A 23,487-nucleotide genomic window follows, 5' to 3' on the forward strand; every position below is an offset into this window, starting at 1 on the left:
AATTTTTTTTTTCTTTTAAACAAAATTCCAAATCAAAGAGCCCTAATATTAAACCCTTTTAAATTTTAATCTAAATGTTGAATAAAGTGTTTTTAATTTAGTTTTGTAATAGTGATTACTGAAAAAATTAGCAAAGAGGAAATTTTTTTTAGGGATCAAATATTTTTATGATGATTGAAACGGGGGTGGTGGTTGATTATTTGGTGCCGTCGTGGTGGGAGGTCAAAGTGGCGGTCGCGGCGTCGGTGTTCGTGATCGTTTCTTATTGGTTTTTTGCATTACAAGGCAAAGATGGCGACGGCGGTGATCGATCGCAGGTTTCGGAGAGTTCTGCTGAAGGAATTCTTGACGAAAAAGAGAAGGTCAATTCTTTGACTTTTTAAAGAAAGAAGTACTTTATTTGAAGGTTTTGTTTTTGTGAATTCTATTTTCTATGAATTATGTTTTGATGTAGATGATGACATTGAATGTAGGAAAATCCGAGCCTTTTCTTTTTGGGTTTAATTTTTTGTTCATTTATTAACAATTATATCTCTATTTTTAAGGGTAAGTTTTTAAGTGTTTTTATTTTGGTTACCAATGGCAGTTAGTCAACTTCAATTTAGTTAATTATTTCTCAATTTTTTAGTTTTGGTTTTCAGTAAAGTTTTGTGAATTTTGTTTTCTTCATTAATAAGAATTGAACTTGCTTCCTTTCTTTCTTTAATTAAAATATGTAAGTTTTAAGCCCTTCATGCTATTGGTTTCTTTAACTGATGAGTCTAACACAAGTTCAATTCATGTTTCTTATTTGATGATAATTTTGTAGCAATTTTTTCTTTATTAATGGATAATATATGTGTAGCTTGTTTTCAGTTTAAAAGGTTCTTTTTCTGTGAATTTTGATTGGGTTTTCTTTTAGTCTTATTCCTATTTATATAGAATTTTATAGACTTTTGTAGGCAATATGATCTTCAATAGAGTACATATGTCCAGTGTGATCTATAAGTTGCTTAGTTTCTTCTGTGTTGTCTGTTAATTATTACTGGTAAAATTCACATGAAGTATCGATGTCTGTCACTGTCAATTGATAGTCTTTTCTATCTGTGTCAGAATACTCCTCCATTACTTGGTTAGCCATATTTACAGTTCGCTACCTGTCTCTGTGCAATACTGAAGAAGAGTAGGGGTCACTTGTTTTTGCATGTGACTTCTCTAAGCAAGTTTGGCTGAAAGTTTTGATTGACTTCATCTGTTGATAGAACTTCCACAAGTTGGGATTTCCTTTGATGGAGGGCAACACAGTCTCTATGCTTTAGTATTACACGGTTTATCTGATACTTTCTGTGTACATGTGTGTGTGTTAAATGCATTGCTAAAGCTATTATAGTACTCAATCCCATCTCTGAAAACATGAATATTGTCAATCTTATTTTATTGCAGTACAAAATGGAGCATGCGCTCTTTTCATGGAGTAATTTTTCACTTCTTTGACATGCAGTTGTGCACTTATTTTGTAGATAGTCCATTCGAAAGGAGATGTCCAAACTAATTCTCGATATCTAATCAAGGTACTTTGGGAATTTATTTCATGTGATGCAACTTGTTTCGAACCCAAAATGAGTTTGCTTCTGCTCTGTTTTTAAGGTGGAATTGCTGGCAGCTAAGAATCTTATTGGTGCTAACTTGAATGGCACTTCAGATCCTTATGCTATCATTACTTGTGGTTCTGAAAAGAGATTCAGGTTAGATGTTTATATATTTCCTTTTTTTTTTTCATTGCAAGTTTCTGAAGGTTGATGAATTCAAGCTATTTTAGCAATACTGGTTATCTGAGATTAAGCTTTTTATGATTACAAATAAGCAATATAAGTAGCATGCATGAGAAGCACTTGCAGGGGACGGGAGCATTACCTCTCTTTTTGTCCTTATCATATTATTAGTTATTACCATCTCACCTTGTACTTTGGTTTATTTTGGCTTTAGTACTTTTATGTTTGCTCCTTAGTAGTTATCTGTTCATGAGGACTTTTGAACTTATTTGTTAAGTTCTCCTTTCAACATTGTTGTTTGTTCACGATTTTAGGTCTATAGTTGCATTTTGGTTCTTTAAGGGAAAACTGTCTATGGTATTTGAGGTTAGTGTTAAAAACTAAAAGGGCAAATAGACAATTACTGTTCTGGGGGTCTTTAAACACTTATATCATATGGCTTCATGATCATTCTTTCTAGTTGCAGTGCTTTTATGTTTGTAGTGTTTATATGGATTTTTTCTGTTTAGTAGGTTATGAATAAGACTATAAGAGTGTAGGTTTTTTGCTAAATGATATTCCATGGCATTTTTTCTTTCAGATTGACATTATTGCTGCTATAGGTGCTCTAAAAAAGCATATATAATATTTCTAGATAAACAAAACAACTGATCTTCAAACAAAAATGAAAATGGACTTTAGTGCTTAACAATAGTTCGCATTTGGGAACAAATTCTGCATTATACATGTGTACATTATTTTCCTGGTTCATGTTGGGTTGATGAAATTTCAACCGTGGTTAATGGAAATCCCTCTGATATTTCCAGGCTTAATAACAAAGAAAATGCTTATAAAGTAAAACTAGTGAAAGAGTTAAGTACTGATGTATAAAGGATGGTGTTGTTTCGTGTTTACCCGTTGGTCTTAGGGATTATGATATTGGTAGTATAGTACAATATGGTTCCATATATATGATACATCCATGAGTCCTTTTTTTTTAAGTTTTGCATGATAGATGTACAATATCTCCATTTTGTCACATACCTAAGAATTTAATTGTCTTGCTGTTGCAGTTCGATGGTTCCTGGTTCAAGAAACCCCATGTGGGGAGAGGAGTTCGATTTCTCTGTAGATGAGCTTCCTGTACAGGTTTACATCATAATTTATTCTCGTTTTAGACTTTTATTTGGAGATTTTCCATTTTGCTTCTTCTTGGAACACTATGGTACATACACCCTGCGGATCCAATTTCGTAATCCGGAGCAGCATTATAGTAATCTTCCTGCTTTGATGTATATTTTGTCATTCCTGAGGTAAACTGAGAGTTCTTCTGAGCTACCAGATGCATAGCAGCTTTTGAACTATGGTTTCAACCTATATATTTATGATGGTTTGAATGATTTTTCTTCCAAGTTTTAGAGAGAAAGGTTTTGTTAAGAAAATGCACTTTTCATCCTTTAGATTCTTTGATGTTCATTTTCTGTGGGCGTTCCCTTGCTTAGTCTCAAACTAGTGATGAGAAACACTTTTTTTGTGTCTTTCTCAATGTGTAATGCCTTTTAACCTTTATATTTTCTGTACGGGGCTTTTATATAATGAATATCAACCATGCTTTAGAATAAATTGTTCAAACTTCTTTAAGCAACAAGGCTTTATTTTCAATTGGACTTGTACTTTGATCCTTGGCTGTACAAACTTTACATTTTAGTTGCTTCTACAAAGTTGCTGCTGCAAATTGTGATTATATCTTTGCTTTCCAAAGCCATGTAACCAGAATGTTCCTAATAATATAACTGTCAGTATTCCTCCCCTGATTCTTGGCATTGTCATCAGAAGGAATTTTATTTGCAATAATTTGAATACTGACTTGCATAATTATTGAAAAAAAGAGAAGTGAGATAGTGTAATTCAATTAAGGATGTATGCGGAAGAGAAAAATAAATGGAGACACTTGTGTTAACAGTTTTTATTTTCTTGTGTGGCATGGTTTGTCTAATAGAATCCTTCTTACTCATGCAGATAAATGTGACCATATATGACTGGGATATAATTTGGAAGAGTGCTGTTCTCGGTTCAGTTACAATTCTGGTTGACACTGAAGGTCAAAGTGATGCGGTATGGCATACTTTAGATAGCACATCTGGACAGGTGATATTTTATTCCCAAGTTTCATATTTATCATATTCGTCTGGCTCCTGTACAATCTTTCTTCTTGTAATGATCATAGAAGGCTTCACTGCTTTTCAGGTCTGTCTACATATCAAAACTATAAAACTCCCCGTGAATTCCAGGTATATTATTCAGCTTTCAGTATATATATATATATATATCTTAAAATGAAATATTTGTGTTAAGCTGCTTTTTCCATGTTGGCCGCACATAATGATAAATACTGGTGGAATTATTTTTATTATCTCAATATGTCATTGAATAGCTGGAAAGCTTTTACTAACAGGGGTATGAATGGATATGCTGGAGCTAATACTCGAAGAAGGATTTCTTCAGATAAACAAGGACCTACTGTGGTTCATCAAAAGCCAGGGCCTTTACAAACAATATTTAATCTCCTTCCAGATGAGGCAAGTTTCTTAGATTGTATAGTTTTATTTAAATTAGGCATGATATGGTTGTACTAAAAAATAGGAGTTCTAGGCAATCCCATTTAATCGCTTCAAGCCTCGGGTTATCTAACAGGCATTTTCTTTCAGGTTGTGGAGCATAGTTACTCATGTGCGCTTGAGAGATCATTCTTGTACCATGGTCGTATGTATGTCTCCGCATGGCACATTTGTTTCCATTCTAATGTGTTCTCAAAACAAATGAAGGTTAGGTTGCCATTTTGGTTAATAATTTACCAAGGTTTAGCCTGTTGAATTTCAGTAACCCTGTCAAAATATATGCTGAATTAATGGCAATTTTACTTACAGTAGAATCCAGAGACATGTAAACTTTCACATTAAAATCTCCGCATCATCCTTTTCTAAAGGCAAAACCAATTAAACTATATAAAGATAGTAAAAGAAATAGATTTGACACCTTCTATGGCATTATAAACCGAAAAGAGATGTTCTGTGTTTCAAATCTTAACAATCCTTTTTTTACATGACAGGTGGTGATACCATTTGGGGATATAGATGAGGTAAACTTTGTTCTTCTGATAAATTAGTTAAAGTTAGTTCTGTGATATTAAAAAGAATTATTTTATAAATGTTACATGCATTGTCTTGACCATGGTGGAGATCATTTTTTTAAAAATTTGTTTATGCTTATAATTTTCATTTGGTTTATGCAGATTCGTAGAAGTCAGCATGCATTCATTAATCCTGCAATAACAATTATTCTTCGCATGGGTGCTGGTGGGCATGGTGTACCTCCATTGGGGAGCTCCGATGGTGAGCAACTATATTCTTTTTACTAAATGCTTGGAAGCTGGTGGGATTTATATTTTTTAATATCTTGAACTAAAAGAGGATTGTACCTCAGTGATTTTATTTTTCTCCATCAACATGACATAAAGATCACTGTTGACAATTATTCTTTAATTTTTTTCTTTTCCTAGTTTGGTGTGATTTATTGATGCCCGCTTGAGTTTACCAAATGTGAGGTTTTTGGCTGCTTTATGGGGATAATTTTTGGCCAATGTACGTTCATTTAGCTGATTTCATTTTTCATGTTGGTCTCCCTACTTTTAGATTGCATTGCATTAAAGTTTTATGCATAATTGAGCTCAAAAAAATTCATGGAGGGAAAATTATTATGGCTTATTCTTAGGTGTTTATTTGTTTCATACGGGTTTCTCCTTAGTTAATGGACTGTGGAAACAAGAATGTATTTGTTGAACAGAAGAAGAGTAGAGGGAAGCATCAAGACATGTTTCTCTTGTACATAGCATGATAGATATAATATTCTAGCAATCCAATGATTTTATATTCTGAATAAGCACTCTTCTTTATCATTTAAAATTATGCACACTTATGGTAATTTGTACAGGTTTCTGTATTACTCACTAGCGCCTTTTGCTTGCTCCATTCAGTTATGCATTCAGAGATCTTTCCTTTAAAGATCTCTATTATTAATTGGGAAGAGTTAGTTCACTTTACAAGGGTGAGAGTCTGGTCTTAACATGAAACCAGTAAAAGAGTGTTTATAATTTTTCTTTTGTCTATTTCAGGTAGAGTCAGGTATAAATTTGCATCATTTTGGAACCGGAACCATGCATTAAGAGCATTACAGCGCGCATCAAAGAACTACCATACAATGTTGGAAGCTGAAAAGAAGGTTTTCTTGCCCTTGCTCTATGATCTGTGAATTAACTTTTGTTGAACTGTAGTCTTGATTGTTATTATTTTGATATGATCAGAGACATTAGTTTTCTTCACATCCTTAGGAACAGCAAAATTTGATAGCTGAAAGCTTTTCTTACTGACAAAGAAGGGGCATTTACTTTCCATTTAGTATTAATTTTGCTAGAATCTTGTTGACATTGTCTGGGAGCTGGTAAAGATGACTGGATATTGGAAAATGTTAGTGCAGTGAATAGTTATTTCTTGGCCAAGTAGTAGGAAAATGTTGGATTATACATTGAGTTGGATTAAAAATGTAAAGAAGCAAGAACATATTGGGAATAAGTGGATGGAGAGATTGTGAAAGCTGAATTGTATAAGATTTCCTTTTCTAAATGATGAAGTATAGTTTTTCGGGGGCACTCTTTGAACCTGTGAGGTGCTCAATGATGTATTTCAACTACTCAGGAGTCTGGAATAGGAAGTTATATGGTTGGACCAATGAGAATGTGATGGGTGAATACATTTGTCTGTGAACTCAAATATAATGAAAGCTCATTTGTTGTTGCTATTGCTATTTGCTTTTGTGGTAACAAATTATGTTTAAAGTAAAAGCTACAGAAATGATGTATGGATATAAACCTAAACTATGTCAAGGTTTGAACTTCAAGTAACTTAGAGATTGCTGAACTTTCAAAAAAATATAATTTTAACTGATTATTTTTTGGTTGAATTAGTTTATTGTAATGATTATTGGAGCACTACACGGAAAGATCCTTTTTGTAGGGCATACCTATATAGGTGTAGCAATTTCCTCAAGGTATTTCATTATTTAGCTTAGCAAATATAAAATGTTGTGTAGATAATTGTCGGTGATGCATATACTGGTAGGACAAAACTGAGACCATTTGATTTATAATAATGCCTTTGTTTTAAAGATTCTTGCTTGTATTTATGTGTAAATTTTGTCCTTTTAAATTGATTCAGGGAATTTTTATTTGATTTATTTTGTTGGTATGTAGGAAATAGCAGAATCAGCATTGCGTGCACACAGCAGCTCTATTAGAGGTAGTAGAAGGCAAGCTACGGCTCCCAAAGATAATGCATCTAAACCTGAAAAATCACAAGCTTTTATCAAAGAAGAAGTTCTTGTTGGTATCTACAATGTATGCATCTTATATTTTCCAGCCTTTTCCAGTTTTATTATGTTGTGAATTTGTATATTTATGATTCCTGAATGTTTCTTGCAGGATGTATTTCTGTGCACTGCAGAGCAGTTTTATAATTTGTTATTAAGTGATGACTCTAGTTTTACTAATGAGTATCGTGCAGTACGGAAGGATACAAATCTTTCGGTAAGCTAAGATCATTTAGTATTTCCCCATGCTTATTCTGTTGAAAATATCTTGAAAGTTTGTACCAACTCTCCTCTGTTATTTTCAGATGGGACAGTGGCACCCTGCTGATGAATATGACGGCCTAGTGAGAGAGATAACATTCAGAACCATTTGTAACAGTCCCATGTGTCCTCCAGACACTGCCATGACAGAGTACCAGCGTTCCATTTTATCACCCGATAAGAAAAAGCTTGTATGATTTCGTTCTTATTCATTCCGTCAATTCTTATTTAATGATCTGTCTCTCAGTTAAAAAATTCATTTCCTGTGATACATTGGCCTATTTTTTATGTTGGTTTTATGTTTGTTTCATTTAATTTAATTTAGTCAATTTTGTCTCTTCTTGTAGGTTTTTGAAACTGTACAACAGGCACACGATGTTCCATTCGGCAGCTACTTCGAGGTAAGTATTAGCTGGATATTTATGTTTTCAGTTCCGGTGGCAGTTCTAAGTTCAAACTTCTAGGGAGAACAATTTGCTTATGATATTTATGTCCCGCTTTTGTAATTACTAGATGTATTGGACATCGTTTTATTTATGTGCTGTACCAGGTACATTGCCGATGGTGTGTGGAGACCAATGGCGAAAATTCATCCATTCTAGATGTAAAAGTGGGTAGGTTTTCTGTTGGCTTTTCATCTCTTGAAAACGTTTTCTAATACAAAGATCCATTGGTCCTTGAACGCCACAATAGGGTAGCCCTCTCCCATCCTGCAAAATCCACCCATCATTGCAAAGGGTTCAAACCGAGACTTCCAGATCAGTCTTAAGTTCTAGCTTCTAGGGTGTCCCCTTGGATACATCTCTTGACAAATATTTCCGGCAGCAATAGCTCTTCTCCTAGTCAAACTCTTTTTCGAAGACTGTCTTTCAATTTTTACCAGTATGAAATTTAGTTGGCGCATGCGACAGACAATGGTGAAAGTAAAGAACATCCAAAGCACATCCTTTCCCATTAAAGTAACTTGGTTTTCAATTTTTTTTCATTTTCTTCTATCTGAACATCACTGAATTGTATCGACGGCATTGTCTCAATTTTTGCAGGTGCACATTTCAAGAAATGGTGTGTGATGCAATCGAAAATTAGATCAGGCGCTATCAACGAGGTTGGTATATCTTGAACTATGCTCATTGCCGATCACAATCACGAAGCCCATTCTTCCAAAAACATTTTTTTTCATCATTTTCGTAAACATTAAAGGTCAAAATTTTAACCATTTTCCGGCTTTCCATGCAGTACAAGAAAGAGGTAGAGGTGATGTTAGATGTCGCCCGCTCTTATATCAAATCACATGCAACCGGTGGTGAGACCAATAACTCATCATCCTCACCCCCAGTTATACAACAGGGTATCAGCTAGCAATAAACTCTTTGATTTTATTGTATAATTTCTTTTTTCTTTTTAATACAAGTAATGTAAGAATTATATGTAGAGGTACCAAGGTTTTTGCAATGACCTTGGGTGTATAATGTAACTTAACCCTTCTTTTTCTTTGAGGTTCTTGTAATGCATTTTTAACTATAATGGTGGGCTAATGTCAACCTTAATTTTCACCGTTAGTGAATATATACACACACTGTTTCTTCCTGATTTAATTTATATGTAAATGAAAAAGAGTTAAAAATTTTGGATAATTTCATTCTATGTGTTCTTTTTTAGAATGTGATATGTAATATGCTGCTTAAACTCTATGTTTTTAGGTACGGTAAGAAGACTAATATATGTGTGTCTGATTTCGAAATTTTATATAATAATAATATATTAATTTTGCAAAATTAAATTAATATATACTATAAATCTTAGTATAAAATATTATAAAACTAAATTTTATAAAAGGGTTAACATAATAATTTAGACAAAAAAAAAATTTCAAATTCAATGTAAGAGCAATTTAAAATTTCAATAACATTGATGAGTAGGTAATTGGGTTGAGATCCCAGAGCTGCTAATTAGTGAAACAATAAAAGTGCATAAAATTGAACTACTAATTATGTTTCATCAATATACATGTGAAACCAACAAGTTTCCAATAATACAGATGTGTTCGACGGAGCTATAAGGCAATCAAGGATATCTGAACCAATCACCCAAAAATTCCTAACTTTTATAAAAGTTCATAACTCCGTCACGGCGGTGCAATACCATTTCCGAATACACAATTCTCAAATATCATAGACTACTGGTTCCACCTACCATCATCGTCCTATCTATGTCACAAAGTTTGGCTGTGAAAATGAAAGCTTCAATTGAATTGTGAGATAACCTCGTCAAATTTTGGAGATGTGGTCTTTACCGGAGCCCAAATATCGGCTCCATTGCTGCGAGCAAGTCCTACGGTACACGAGACCGGTGCAAGGCATAAACCTCGGTTTCTCAAGCTATACTGATCATCATCCTGGAAAGAGAAAGAAGATTTTAAATCGAATCCAAAATCGGACCTTTTGAACTCCTATCACTGACCCTAGCTTGTATGTCTCTAGTGTGTCGGATACTTTTATATCTCCGCGTTACATATTTTTAATGTCTCTGTCTCTGTCTCTGTGTGTAATGGAGTCCGTTTAATGCTAACCTGTAAACTATTTGCTGGTATGGTTTGGAGATATGGAGCACTCAACACCTGAAACCATCCGAAAAGAACAGAAAAACCGAGATGTTTTTTTTAGTTAAAATTGCCATTTATACGGAAAATGGTTTTCTGCATATAGTAAACATTTCCAATGACATGAGCTATCATAAGTATTCGAAAACGGGCCTTAAAGAAAACTAAATAATTGACCAACGGATGATACAAGTAAAAGTAGGCAAGAAAAACAGACCTTAACTTGTTCGTGAAGAAATCGTATGTATCCCATTGCCTCGAGTAGGACGGAAGCTGTATCCGTCTGCAACGAACCAAACATTACTTCACAGCTATGGCAAACCGACAACTCCATTAAAAGCCTTAATAAACACTAAAAGGAACAAATATAGCATCACTAATCGGATTATTTGCGGATTCAGAATATTAGACTCAACTTTCTGACTCAATTTTCCCCAGAAACAATTGACAGAAGTCACCGTAAATGTAAACAAATTAATTGCCAAACGCACCTTTCCGTATGGCGAAACAAGTTGCTGCAGAGCCGCAATCCGTTCACTGACCTGATCTTTTTTCTCCTATTCCCGGGAACAGCGAATAAAGATTAATATCAGTAACAAATACATAGAGATGATATATAAACACGAGCTTCGGTACACAATATTTGTAACTACGAAATATATATAAAACCGAGAACAGACAGAACTAAAAACCTTTGTGGCCTTCTGCCGTTTCGATGCCAAAGACGTAAACCCAGTATGATCAACAGAAAAAGGGTTCCGTTTGTTTTCCATCATCGTTCCGATATCAATCGCTTCTTCACTAGTTAAAAACAAGAAAAAGAAAATCACCCAACCAAAATAATAACACAAAAACAAACAAACTTAGCTATCTCGCGAATCCGTTTTATTCATCGAGATCAAAAAACACCACAAAACATTCATTACAAATAGAATAAGATCAAATAATCAAACGTTTTTCGACTTCAAAACTAAAAGCACGATACTAATTCGACACAAAACCTCAAAAATAACTAAAAGGACAATCTTAAAAGGCAAAAAGAAAAAATAGCCAAAAATTAGAATGCAGCAAAGCTCAAAAATAGTGCACGTTCCCTTTACCTTGTACGTTGCATATATATATATATATATATATATATATACTATGGCAAAACGCCATGCGTGTTGATATTATTAGTTGACCATCAATGGATATATTTTAATCAGAGAAACTACATTGTTTCGACTCTTTACTCGTGTCTATCCGACAATATTTGTCATATTTGGACATGAATGCAAGAATATAAACCCTACCTCCGAATGCTCATACGCAACACTCACACTTAAATCCAAGTAATATATACCAAAACAAGCATCAACATGGAAATACAAACAATTTGAGTATAAGAAATTAGCAGATAATTATCCATTTACATTAATTTAATCACAACAACATAATTTAAAACAAAAAAAAAAAAACAATATCAACATATTTAATTATATTATTTTGTAGCCTTACAAACAGACAACATGTTGCAAGAATCAATGAACAACACAACAACCTACAGACATTAAAAATTGGAAAAAAAGGGGAGAAAATTTAAGTTAAATTAAAATAATTCATGGAATAAAAGAATAAGTCGATGTACACTATCATCTTGATTAATCAATTGGATGGTGGATGAAGCTCCAAATTTCAGTCTAATATACATAATATAAAATAAAATTAATTTCAAGGACCCTTTTTTACTAAAACAAATATGCAAATTTGCAATTCTAATCCTTCTAATTCCTTCAATTTAATTCCAAATAACAACTTAATGAAACAAACCCATGATAGGAAATACAAATAAGAGATAAAGCAACTCACCAAGAACATAAAGCCTGCATTTGCATAGCAACTCAAAGCACAAAATCTCAAAGTTCTTTATACTATAAATTGAGAAGCTTTGAAAGCAAAAAAATACCTTTTTTTTTTTTTTGATGTGAAAGCCAAAGTTTAAGGCTTTATGATTCAGTTTTTCAACAAAAACCCAAAGTCCAAAAGGCAATTTCTTTTGTTTTTCTTCACCATAGCATTAAAAAACACCAAACTTTTTTCTTTTAGTTAAATATTGAAACTTCTTATAGTATTGAAAGAAGTTGAAAACTTTAATGAAGAATTTTTATTTTATTTTTATTTTTGCCTTAAACCCAAAATAGATGAAGGCTCGAAGAAGTTGGGAGAGTATCTATATGGAAAGGAAAGGCTTTGTTTTTTTTAAAAGGTTTTAAAGCAATAAATTATAAATATTATGAGGAAAAAAAGAAAATGAAAAATATGTGAATTGATTTGCTCTTTCTTAATATTTGACAGCTAATATCCAACCATGTAAAGAGCCCAACAAATAATTTTCTTTCTTATGATTTATGAAAAATATTGAAAAAATATTCGATGATCACGTTAAAATTCGAATTAAGCATTTAAAAAATATATTTTTTAATAAAATATAATTTTTTATTTAAGACATAACTTGTATCCATACGCTTCATATTCGTCTGGAGTTCGCTTTCAGAAATATAGCTATCTCTATTCTCTCACATCAATCCCACAAGCTTCTTATCTATTTTTATTCGATCACTGCAGGACAAGGCAAAATAATAAATATTTTTATTGAATTTATTTCAAAATTGGTAATTTTCATTCACTTATTGCTATATTTTTCTAATTTTATTTTAATTAATAAATTAAAATTACACGAAAAAGGGAAACTGTTGTGTCTCTAATTTGGCGGGAAATCGCTGTCTGGTTTTGGAAACATGGGTGAGTTTGAAATTCACTTTCTCCCGTATCCACAATACTCGCTCTAACTCGCACTCTTCTGTCCAGATTTTACACGCGGCTGTCTTATTAAAGGGAAGTGAGGTTCACGAGTTGAGAGAGAAGAGTGGGGAAAATGTTTAAAAAAAAGTCCAAAAAAGAGATTAGATGGGGTGGGACCCACACGGTTTTTGATATTTAAAAGAAGTCATCTGTTTTCCTCATAAATCCAATCCTATTCAGTACTTTTCCTCAGTACTTTGGTTCTTCCTATTTTAGCAAACAAAAAAAAGTGAATTTTAAATTAAATTATATTTTAAATTTTTACTATTTATATATATAAATATATCTTAATTATATATATAATTTTTTTATCTAACTATAAATTTTAAAATTATTAATTAAGTTTAAAAATAAATGATCATATTTTTATTATTAAATATAATTATAAAAATAAAATATTAAAACTTTGTATTAATTGTTATTGGCCCATACAATATTATATTGACTAAAACAATTGAACTCGGAACATAGCGAAATGATCAAAACGTATTAAAATTTTTATCAAAATAAAACCATAAATACCGGTATCAATCTAAGACAAAAACGATGTATATCAACCGAATATTGATTGGCATAATTTAAACATACTATATATTTATATGATTAAATTCGTATAAATTATGTCACTTTTATATTGTATCTAAATTTGATAGTTGTATATTAATACATAAACTTTAATTTAGTGTGTAATTTGATGCGTGAATTTTGACTTAATCTTTATTCGGTTCAAGTATATATATGAAATTTTAATTTTAAAAAGTTGTAAGCATTTATAAAAATATCAACTTATTTTATATTAAATTAATATAATTATCAATTTATGCCATATGTAAATTGAAGCAAATTATATTTTGTATATACTGCACATTTAATCAAAATTAATGTATAATTTTAAAATTTATTTATTGTATATTTTATTATTTTTGTCAAACTTAATATGATTATTTATGTGAATTAAATTAAAGATAATGAGAATGAATTTTTAAAATTAATATCAAAACCTAGCATGATTATTTATGTGAAATAAATTAAAGATAATGACAATGATGTGTAAAATTCATGCATTAATGGCAAATCACCTTTTTTAATCATAAAATTAAACATGTGCAAATGTTTTTCTTCCTTAATTTTTCCTCTCCTTTTATGAGCATTAGATTTTTGAGGTGTAGAGTAGGTCCATAATTGAGATTATGTAGGCAACATGTGATTTTTGGTCCAATAATTTATGTTCTAAAATTCAATCAAATGGCCTATGGTATAGCTTAGACATAAAGTTCTACGTTTCAAAATAAAATAAATAAGGTAATTACTGGGTCGGGAAAGAATCACTATCTTAAAAGATATTTTGTCTTGATCGATATAATGAGAAATGGACTTCGCCCTCCCAAGGTTAACACAATATTTCTAAATTCGTACACCCGAATGAGAAAAATGGAACTCAAAATGATTGCTCTTCTTGTAAAAGTCGGGAAATAATCTGGAAGAAACTCGGACAAACCATATTAGGTTTAATTCTCAGGAAAGATTTGAGAGGTCACAGATGGTCCCACTTAAAACCCAATCTCCTAGACAGCATGTCGCACTAATGTAATTTAGTAAAACACCAAATTTTTAGAGAGCAAGAACGAAAGAGAAAAGAAAAGAACTGAGTTTTATTGTTTTTTTTTGTGTTGTAAAAAATGAGTAGAATAACCTGCTATTTATATTGTTTTTAGAACGGGCAGAATGATAAAATAACAGTGTCAATTTCAAAAAATAGTAGAGGTTTTTTCTGATTAATTAGACCCAACTGTGAAGGTTTTTGTACCAAAAGTTCAATTGTATTTAATCTTTTTTACTCAAAAAATGAGTTAAATAGTTATTATACATTAAAATAAAAAGTAAATTGTTCATTCTGTTAAAAATACATCCATTTCTACGGTAAAAAACTAATCTCTATACATCAGCATGAGATACACACGACACGCCACGTGTCACTTTTTGGTTATTTCGTCAGCTACGCCAATTTTTAACTATACAAATGGATAAAATTAACAAAAATGATAAATTTGTTCTTTGATCCAATATAAATGAGCTAATTTGCTCATCTTTTAAGTAAAAAGAGTAAAATACAAATTGACTTCTAATACAAGAACTTCTACGATACTTTTACCTAAACTATAGCATATGAAATATTTAAGGGTGAGCATTAATTGATGAGATAAATTGATACAATTTATTTGTACAATTTTATAAATTAATTTCGTATTAAGTGATTTTTGAAAATTTTAATTCAACTCATTTAATACTTGCAATGTCTTAAAATTATATAATACAAATTATTAATATATATAAATAACTTAAAAATATTATGATATATAATAAAATTAGTACAAAATAAGTGCATGCACTACCAAATCTAAAATTATTTGATGACCTAAGTTGAAAGTTGAAACCTAAGTTCGCTTATATATTTAAATTTAGTTTTATCATTAAAATATTGAAAATACTTTTAATATTTAAATCAAAATTATTTTATTCTATACTTTAAATGGAATTTGTTTTTCCCACCTAAAATAATTTAATATAATTTATGAAAAAGAATGATTATTTATGAGCAGTAATGATTTTGTAATTTTTCAAAAGGACAGGTAAGAGAGTTGGTGGAACGTAGACTAAAATAAAGCATGATTCAATGTTTTTATCGGTCTAATGTGAAATTATTTCTGCTTTTATGATATGAGGTCACCTGTGTTCCTAATTTTCTTTTTTAATGTTAATTTCAATATGATATTATCCAGGGATTTTCAATTTTTTTAGAAATTTTAAAAGTGTTGCGGATTAAGTTTTAATTCGATTAATATGAGTATTGTTGTCAATACAAGGATATGAGGGTTCGGGTGCGCTGAGGCGCGCATTATCCTCCTATTAATGGGCTGGTGAGGGGCTATAGGTAGTTTTAGGCATTGTGTAAAAGAAAACAGATAAGATCAGAAGCTACAATGAGATTATGTAAAAAAGTTATAGATTTAGTCTTTGTGCTTTTATTTGATCAATCGAGTTTAATCTTATACTTTTCGAATTTGTTACTTTTGGTCTTTATACTTTTGAAATTTTAGTCTTGACCCAAATAGTAACAATTAAATTCATTTGGTTAAATTCAATTACTAATGTTGTATTATGTGTATGGTTATATATTTAGTCTCTTTCCTCTAATTAAATCATTCTAAGTCTCTATATTTTTCAAGTTTTAAAATTTCAATCTTGACACAAATGGCACTTATTAATCCATCAATTGAATTTTTAGTGAGTAACATGTGGAAATGATAAGTGACATTACATTACATATAAGATAATATGTTTGGCACATTAGATTTTAGAATTAGCATAACTTTATTTGATGACTTTAATGGCTACTATTTGGTGAGGACTGAAATTTTAAAATCTGAAAGATACAGAAACTAAAAATGACCAAATAAAAGTATAAGGATTATACCCGCAATTCTTATAAAGTACAAGGGCTAATGGTAGAATTTAACCGTTTTTCAATAAGTTTGATATTGTTTTTTATTGAGATTTTGTCTCTCGAGAGCGTGAGTGATTTGAGGATACCTGAAAAAAAAGTCAGGTTCAATGAAGTGAAAGCATCTTATCGAGATGGATCGTGTGTGATACACAACTACCTACTAAAGAAACGTAAGCATTTATGTTTGGTAAAGTTTGAACTCGTATCCTATAACATGTTATGCTATCATGTTGGCAACTTAAATTTTGAATAAATTTAATATGTCAATTCAAATAAGACAGAGCATGTAATGTACTTATGGGCAACTTAAAATCTAAACAATATTTTAGAGTATAAAATTATGGGTAACTATGCTACCACTTGGGTAACTTTCGTTAATTTCACCATTAATTTAGGTATTAAATGTCAAATTAGATTTAATATATAGCATATTTAAAATACATGGATTAAATTATAAATGTGTGTATTTATTGCATAAATAACTTGAATTTAAAGCATGTAAAAAAAACAATATTGATTTAGCATAGAAATAGGTATATTTGTATTTACAAATTGATTTACTCGTTTTAGATATCTTCTAAGTTAAATTTGAATTGATATTTAAATCTAAACTAATGCTTAGTTTGACAGATAAAATGATCAATACAATACTAATATTTTAATTATTCAATTAAATCGCTTTGAATATTAAGAACCAATTTAAAGTTTGGATAATTTTGAGTATATTTTACAAGATTAACCCACTAATTTGAGGATTTTTTATATATTTTCACGTTCATTTTATTGTTTATGTTCGGATTCATAACTACTTTTAATAACAATGCCGTCTCCAGTATTTGAACCTACACAATTTTTTAATAAAATAAAGAAAACTTTAAGAAAAGTTTCAAGTTTTTTGTCATGTCCAATGTTATACAAAGTATCGTAAAAGTTGTAATAGTTTATATAATGTTATTAAGGCATGTGTTTAGACAATGTTATTTGAATCGGATCAAACAGATCGGTCCACCTAGTTACATTGCTGATATAATTATATGTCTGAAGAATCGTAAGTATCAAACTATTACAACAAAGACTCTCCAAGAAATCAAAAAGTAGAATCGAACCATTATAGCCAAGGGCAAATTCAGGGGAGTTGGTAGGATACCTGACCTCCCTAAATTTTGTAAAATTTTATTTTAGGCTATTTGAATTTTAAAATTTTTAATTTAATATTATAATTAGTGTTTTAAAAAGAATAAATTTATGTTTGACCCTCTAAAGTTTTTCAAAGATTTTTTAAAATTTTATTTTTATAGGATTTATAATTTTAATCATAAATTTAGTAACAGTTTTAGTTTAATTTAGTAAACTAATACAATATATTATTCTAAATATTAAATTGGTAAAATAAAGTTCAGTAATTGTAATTTCTAGGTATGAACAATATCTAAATATTAATTAAATAAAAGATAAACTTAAATAATTATAATATCTAATACAAATTTTGGTGGTTAAGATTATCACAATTTATCCAAAAAAAAAAGAAATCCCTAAATTTTGGTGATCAAAATTATCAAAATTTAAAATACATTATCGAAAGTCGGCTCGACTCACATAGATCAAGCCTACTTTAAACATGCATATTTTATATAAATATCTCAATCCCTTATCAATAATTCTGATTTCACTCTTGATTACAACACGATGGGGCTATTATTTGTATTATTTATTATTTGATTATGTGCATTATATTATCTTAGCGTTCTTGATTAGGGATGAGTAAGATCTAATTCAATTGAAAAATTCGATAAAAATTTTAAATTTTGAATTAAATAATTAAAGTTATTCGGATCAACTCGAATAAAAAACAAAATTTTCGGTTTAACTTGAATATGAATTACGAATTTGAGTTACCCGTAAATTCGAATAAGAAAAGGCAAAATTACGTCGTTTTGATGAATGTTTACATTTTCTAATGTTAAAAATCAAAACTACTAAGTTAAAAGGTAAAATTACGTTGTTTTGATAAATGTTTACCCATTAAGTTAAAAGACAAAACCAATATATTGTTTATGTAGTTAAATAATCTTGTATTTCGTCTACCAGTTAAATAATCAGTTCACGTAAATACAACATTGAATATAAGTAATAGGATTCGTTAACTCGACTCGAATAGACTCGAAATTTTTTGACTTGATTCGTTTTGTTTCGAAAAAAATTTCAAATTGAGTTCGGTTGCTAAAATAGGATTTCTCAACTAAATTAACTTCAAATTTTTTGACTCGATTTGACTCGACTTGATCGAATTGACGACTCGATAGTCATGGGTGTCGAAACGTGCATTTCTGGGATTTTGTTTTCGTAAAATGGACTCGTAGATATTTATTAAAAATATTTACGAAGTTAGTTGTGTAGACAATTAGGGTTTGTTTAGGTGAATTTGCATGAATTAAGAGTAATTACGTATAAGGACTAAATTGCATAAAGAGTGAAAGTTGAATTATAGATTAAAGAAAAAGTAAAGAGACTAAAGAAGCAATTAAGTCTTATTCCAACAAGTGGATGGTGTTGGTGAGTACATGTTTAAAATTTATATACATATATTTATTAATAAATTATACTTACTTAATACTACCCGACCCATGTTAAATTTTTAGAAATTATTAAAATTTTAAGTGTTGTCTATGTTGAATAATTTTAGTATTAGGGATTAAATTGATAGATTTTAAGTTAGAAATGAAAAAGGATTGAATTGTAGAATAAATTGTAAAATTTGAGTATTAGGGACTAAATTGTGAAAATTTGAAATTTAGGGATTTAAGTGAAATTAGGGAGTTAAATCTAATCTAAAGTGAAATTTATATGAAAAATATAAGATTGATTGTGAAAAAATAAAATTAGTTTCAGTTTAGGGACTAAATTGAAAATTAGGCAAATATTAAGCAAAATTAAAATATTCAATATGAAATTGAATTGTGTTGTATTGATATATTTTTTTAATTGTTTTAATTCCGTAGCTAACGTAGTACCAGAACCCTCGACTAAAAAGGGAAAAGATAAAGTCGACGAGGAATAGCTCGGAATTTTCTGTTTGTATTTTTATAATCCGAATCTAATTATTAATTGTTGTATTTTGATTAAATATTTATGGTAAGTGATTGAGGTGAGTATTTGGCATTTTGATATTGAATTGAATTTATATGTATATGTGATTATATGAAAATTTGATATTGGATATTGGTTGTTTTTGAATTCTGAAATTAAACCCTATTAACTGTATAGGGCTGAGTCGGATATAGATGGCATGTCATAGGATTTGTGATAGCCCAAAATAGGGCCTAATCGGAATAGTGGTTTCGTAACCACAAATCCGAAGTGAAATAGTTTAATTTTATAAATTTGTATTAGTTACTAATTGATTGAAATATTGTGTGAAAATATGGATAGAAAATTTTAATGATTTAGTGCCTAATTGAATTTTTAGGACTAAATCGAGAAAAATGCAAAGTGTGTCTAATTAGTGATTAAATGACTTAATTGAATTATTACATGAAATTGGAAGTGTTTATGTGGCAATTAGACCATAAATTAGTGTTATGGACGCAAAAGGGTAATTCTAGAAAAATATCTAAGTAATGGGTCAAGGGCATTTTTGTCCAAATTGGGAAAAAAGACAAAATAAAGAGAAAATAAGGGTCTGTTTGATTAGCAGTAAAATGTTTTCCGTAAAATGATTTCTGGAAAATGTTTTACTTTTCTGTAAAATGACTTACTGGAAAATATTTTCTTGTGTTTGATTGAATCTGTGTAAAATATTTTCTACTGTTTGACAGATTTCCTGAAAATATTTTCTGGAAAAGTTGTTTTTTACAAATATTAATATATATTAATAAATTTTTATATTTTAAATTGTTTTTACATATATTGCAATGATTTATTTATAATAATACTCAATAATAAGCTACAATATTGATCGTTATAAATTGAAAAATATTATCCACAATGAGTACTAGTAAGAATATTGAATAATTATAAATTACTTGAAACCATAATGCGTACTAGAAATAATATTATCCAAATACATAATTAGTAGTACACCACATAGTAACAACATTGTCCAAGTGCATAATATTACACCACATAAAAGTATCAATATCTTCAACCCTAAACCAACTACCAATGAACTAACAAAACGAGACTGAATTAGGAGTTGACAAAAGTCTAAACATGACAGTCTCAGAAATTTTTCCAACCATAATCATTCTTATAGAAGAACTACAATAATCAGTATTAGTATTTGACGATTATTAGAATGACGACTCCTTCCACTCCAAAGGAAGCAATGTGTAAGAATCAAGAAACCTTCCATAAAAGATATATCGATAACAAAGCAATGTTCTAAAAGCGGGCACATCAAATTAAAAAGCAAGATTAACCAAATCTATTGGGAATTTGAAATTACTATTTATAACCTTGACAAGATAATATGTTCACAAACATGATTCATCAGGATCATCATTTAAAAAGACATGAACAACCTCCATACATTGTAACAGTTGTTCATGTTTATACAAAACATGCTCATGAACTTCAAACAAATGAAATAGAAAACTTATATTAGTAAGAACACATAAAAAAGGAATCAAATTATGGACCCAAAGGCAATATACAACTCTTTGAAAAATAAAACAGAATGCTAGAAACATAGTCTATTTATTGTAGAAAGCCAAAAGAACTCAATTTGCTCCAAAGGAAAATATCAAGACTGCATGCAATTCTATGTCATAAAAACTTTAAACCAAGATCAAACAGATACATTCTTCACTAAATTTACAATCTTTCATTTGTAAATTTGTTTAATGAACTTATTGAAACCTTTAATGTAATGTAATGTAATGTAACGAGTTCTTTATGGGCATAAATGTACTAATGGCTCACCCACCTAAAGCTTGCATATTGATATTTGTCCATGTTTACAATGACTACTACAGACTTGAGTGCTCGCCAAGAATTAGGACAACTAAAGAACCCATTAAAATTAGTTCTTCCATTTAACAATCACTTAAACCCTATTACTTGCATTAGAAAAAACATTCTTCACTCAAAGGAAAAGGCAATGAGAGATGGATAACAAATGAGTTTTTTTTTTTATAAACACATATCTGAAAATCACCCATTTTTGGCACAAACTCAAACAAAGGTATAGTTTCAGCATACAAAGGCAAATGCATGTGAAGATAAAAAGTTAGGGTTTTTATTGAAGCTTTTGAAAGACGGAGACACCTCAATTGATTTTGTGATTGTAATTTAAAGGTCCATAATTTAGCCTCGACTAGCCCAGTTCCGGATTTGCCAACTTGTACCAAAGTTTCTTAAGGAAATCAAATGCATCTCTTTCCTTCTAAGGTTCTGAAATTGTACAAGTTTATTGACAGACAAATCCCAGATAAGGAATCTTTCTAAATGACTTAGAGATAAAGAATAAGTGGTATAAATTATAAAGCAAATAACCAAAATACTAAGGAAAAAGAGGGTGGGGAGTGGAATAAATGGTAAGACGTTACCCCTAGGCTAGATAAAATTTGATCCTTTGCTTCATTGCTTCTTATCCTATAGCCTTGAATCACTATTATTCGAAACCATTTTAGTCCAGTCATGAATTGTATTCCAGGATCTTTTATCTCCAAGGGCTGTAGATTGACCGTGTTATCTCAGAACAATGAGTTAGGAGTTGAGCTTGGAGCTAAAGATAAAGTGATGAAGGAAAGACATTGGGAAAGGAATCATAGGAGTTTGTCCAAGACTGGAATGAAGAAAAGACTTGTGAATCAGGCAGCCGCTCCACCTTGAATTCGTAACATGCATCATAAATTGCATCAGCATCTTAGCCCGTGGTTGAATGCCCTTTTCCATCTTCGTAACTTGAGGAAGGAGTCATGACTATCTAACCAACTACCTCTGAACTAATCAACAAGCGAAGCGAAATCAAGTAGGAGTTGACAAAAGTTGAAATATAATAGTTTCAGAAATATATCCAACCATAATCCATTCATTCATTCATTCTTACAGAAGAACCACAATTTTCCTTTCCATTTTGCAGGCAGAGATGATGAAGCCAAACATTTTCTTTCTCTTAAAAAGAATCATCCTTAGTAGCGAAAATTGAAAGAGAAGACATAACTATCTCTTTGCTAACTGATTTGGCCATGAAAGTATCAAAATTACCCATTTTCCAGTTAACCCAAAAACTGATTTGCAAAAAACATTTTCAGAAAATTACCCATTTGCAGAAAACACATCTACTACAAAAACTTGCAATAAAACTTGCAAAAATCAACAGATCCCCTAACATAGAGCTTGCAATTTTACCTTCGATAAACCAGCAGAGGCGAACCGGCACGCTAACGAGGCAAGCAAAGAGAAGAGGTGAACTAGCAGAGAAGATAAGGCAGAGATGATGATGCTGCAATCGATAGGGTGAAGAGAGGAGCTGTGGAAAGGGTGAAGAGAGGAGCTGTGGAAATGGTTTCAAGGGTGAATAGATGAGCTGTGGAAAATGTCTTACCGATTTCTAAGGGGTAAGACATTTTCCAGAAGGATGAGAGGATTTTACCCGTGTTGCGGAATTGATTTTCCAAAAGGAAAATATTTTCCTCCAATCAAACCTTTGGAAAATGGGAAAATCAATTAGGAAAATATTTTCCCCTATCAAAGCAGACCCTAAGTGTCCATCTTCTTCAAAAGCGTAAGCTTGTGCCGAAAGTTTCATGTTACCATAGCTAAGGTTCTTGATTTTCTAAGCTCAATTGTAAGTGATTTCTTGCCCGCTTTTAATTATTTTCGTATTTTTATGCTTATTGAAGCTTGAATTTCATGTTTCTACCATTTAATTTAAATGAAATTAAAGTTTAAAATTGACCCATTCATGATATAATTGTAAATTGATTAGTGATGTTAGATAATGAATGTTTGAAGTGTTAATTACAAGTTTTACTAGATGAATTTCAATGAAAATGTTGAAAAAGGGCTAAATTGTGAAAGATGGTAAAGTGTGCATAAAGTTGTGATTTTGTGAAATTGAGGGCTGTTATGAGCATGAAATATGATTTAGTGAAGTTTGAAATTTAAGAATTTAGTGAATTTTATTT

The 23,487-nt window shown here is 30.6% G+C and overlaps 2 protein-coding genes and 1 non-coding gene across 8 annotated transcripts; 1 reads left to right on the plus strand and 2 right to left on the minus strand.

Annotated features, from left to right (window-relative positions):
• On the plus strand, positions 1-9,007 carry LOC105796353 (BAG-associated GRAM protein 1-like). Of its 5 annotated transcripts, none has more exons than XR_008194158.1 (19): positions 1-362; positions 1,500-1,550; positions 1,627-1,724; positions 2,804-2,879; positions 3,750-3,878; positions 3,978-4,021; positions 4,186-4,309; positions 4,439-4,555; positions 4,840-4,869; positions 5,023-5,122; positions 5,902-6,008; positions 7,036-7,179; positions 7,264-7,368; positions 7,457-7,603; positions 7,760-7,813; positions 7,963-8,022; positions 8,106-8,371; positions 8,456-8,517; positions 8,649-8,734. XR_008194158.1 is itself a non-coding variant. In XM_052627857.1 (18 exons), exons 1-18 carry the CDS (start codon positions 168-170, stop codon positions 8,769-8,771), a joined length of 1,770 nt encoding a protein of 589 aa, XP_052483817.1. In that variant the 5' UTR covers positions 4-167; the 3' UTR covers positions 8,772-9,007. The 5 variants fall into 5 exon arrangements, 2 of the variants coding, with proteins under 2 accessions (XP_052483817.1, XP_052483818.1); XR_008194161.1 differs by having other exon boundaries at positions 2-362; positions 7,963-8,026; XR_008194160.1 differs by having other exon boundaries at positions 2-362; positions 7,963-8,371.
• Positions 9,008-9,361: 354 nt separating this feature from the next.
• Positions 9,362-12,166, minus strand: LOC105796355 (transcription factor bHLH153). Of its 2 annotated transcripts, none has more exons than XM_012626026.2 (6): positions 11,860-12,166; positions 10,704-10,812; positions 10,503-10,568; positions 10,229-10,294; positions 9,982-10,029; positions 9,362-9,807 (listed from the first exon to the last, which is right to left on the minus strand). In XM_012626026.2, exons 1-6 carry the CDS (start codon positions 11,883-11,885, stop codon positions 9,655-9,657), a joined length of 468 nt encoding a protein of 155 aa, XP_012481480.1. In that variant the 5' UTR covers positions 11,886-12,166; the 3' UTR covers positions 9,362-9,654. The 2 variants fall into 2 exon arrangements, with proteins under 2 accessions (XP_012481480.1, XP_012481484.1); XM_012626030.2 differs by having other exon boundaries at positions 11,957-12,165.
• Positions 12,167-21,232: 9,066 nt separating this feature from the next.
• LOC128040298 (small nucleolar RNA snoR103) lies at positions 21,233-21,336 on the minus strand. Its single transcript, XR_008194954.1, has one exon. It is a non-coding gene; the product is annotated as a small nucleolar RNA snoR103 (small nucleolar RNA).
• Positions 21,337-23,487: the final 2,151 nt, after the last annotated feature.

This window comes from Gossypium raimondii, chromosome 3 (assembly GCF_025698545.1).
Source record: "Gossypium raimondii isolate GPD5lz chromosome 3, ASM2569854v1, whole genome shotgun sequence".
Classification (NCBI taxonomy): Eukaryota; Viridiplantae; Streptophyta; class Magnoliopsida; order Malvales; family Malvaceae; genus Gossypium; species Gossypium raimondii.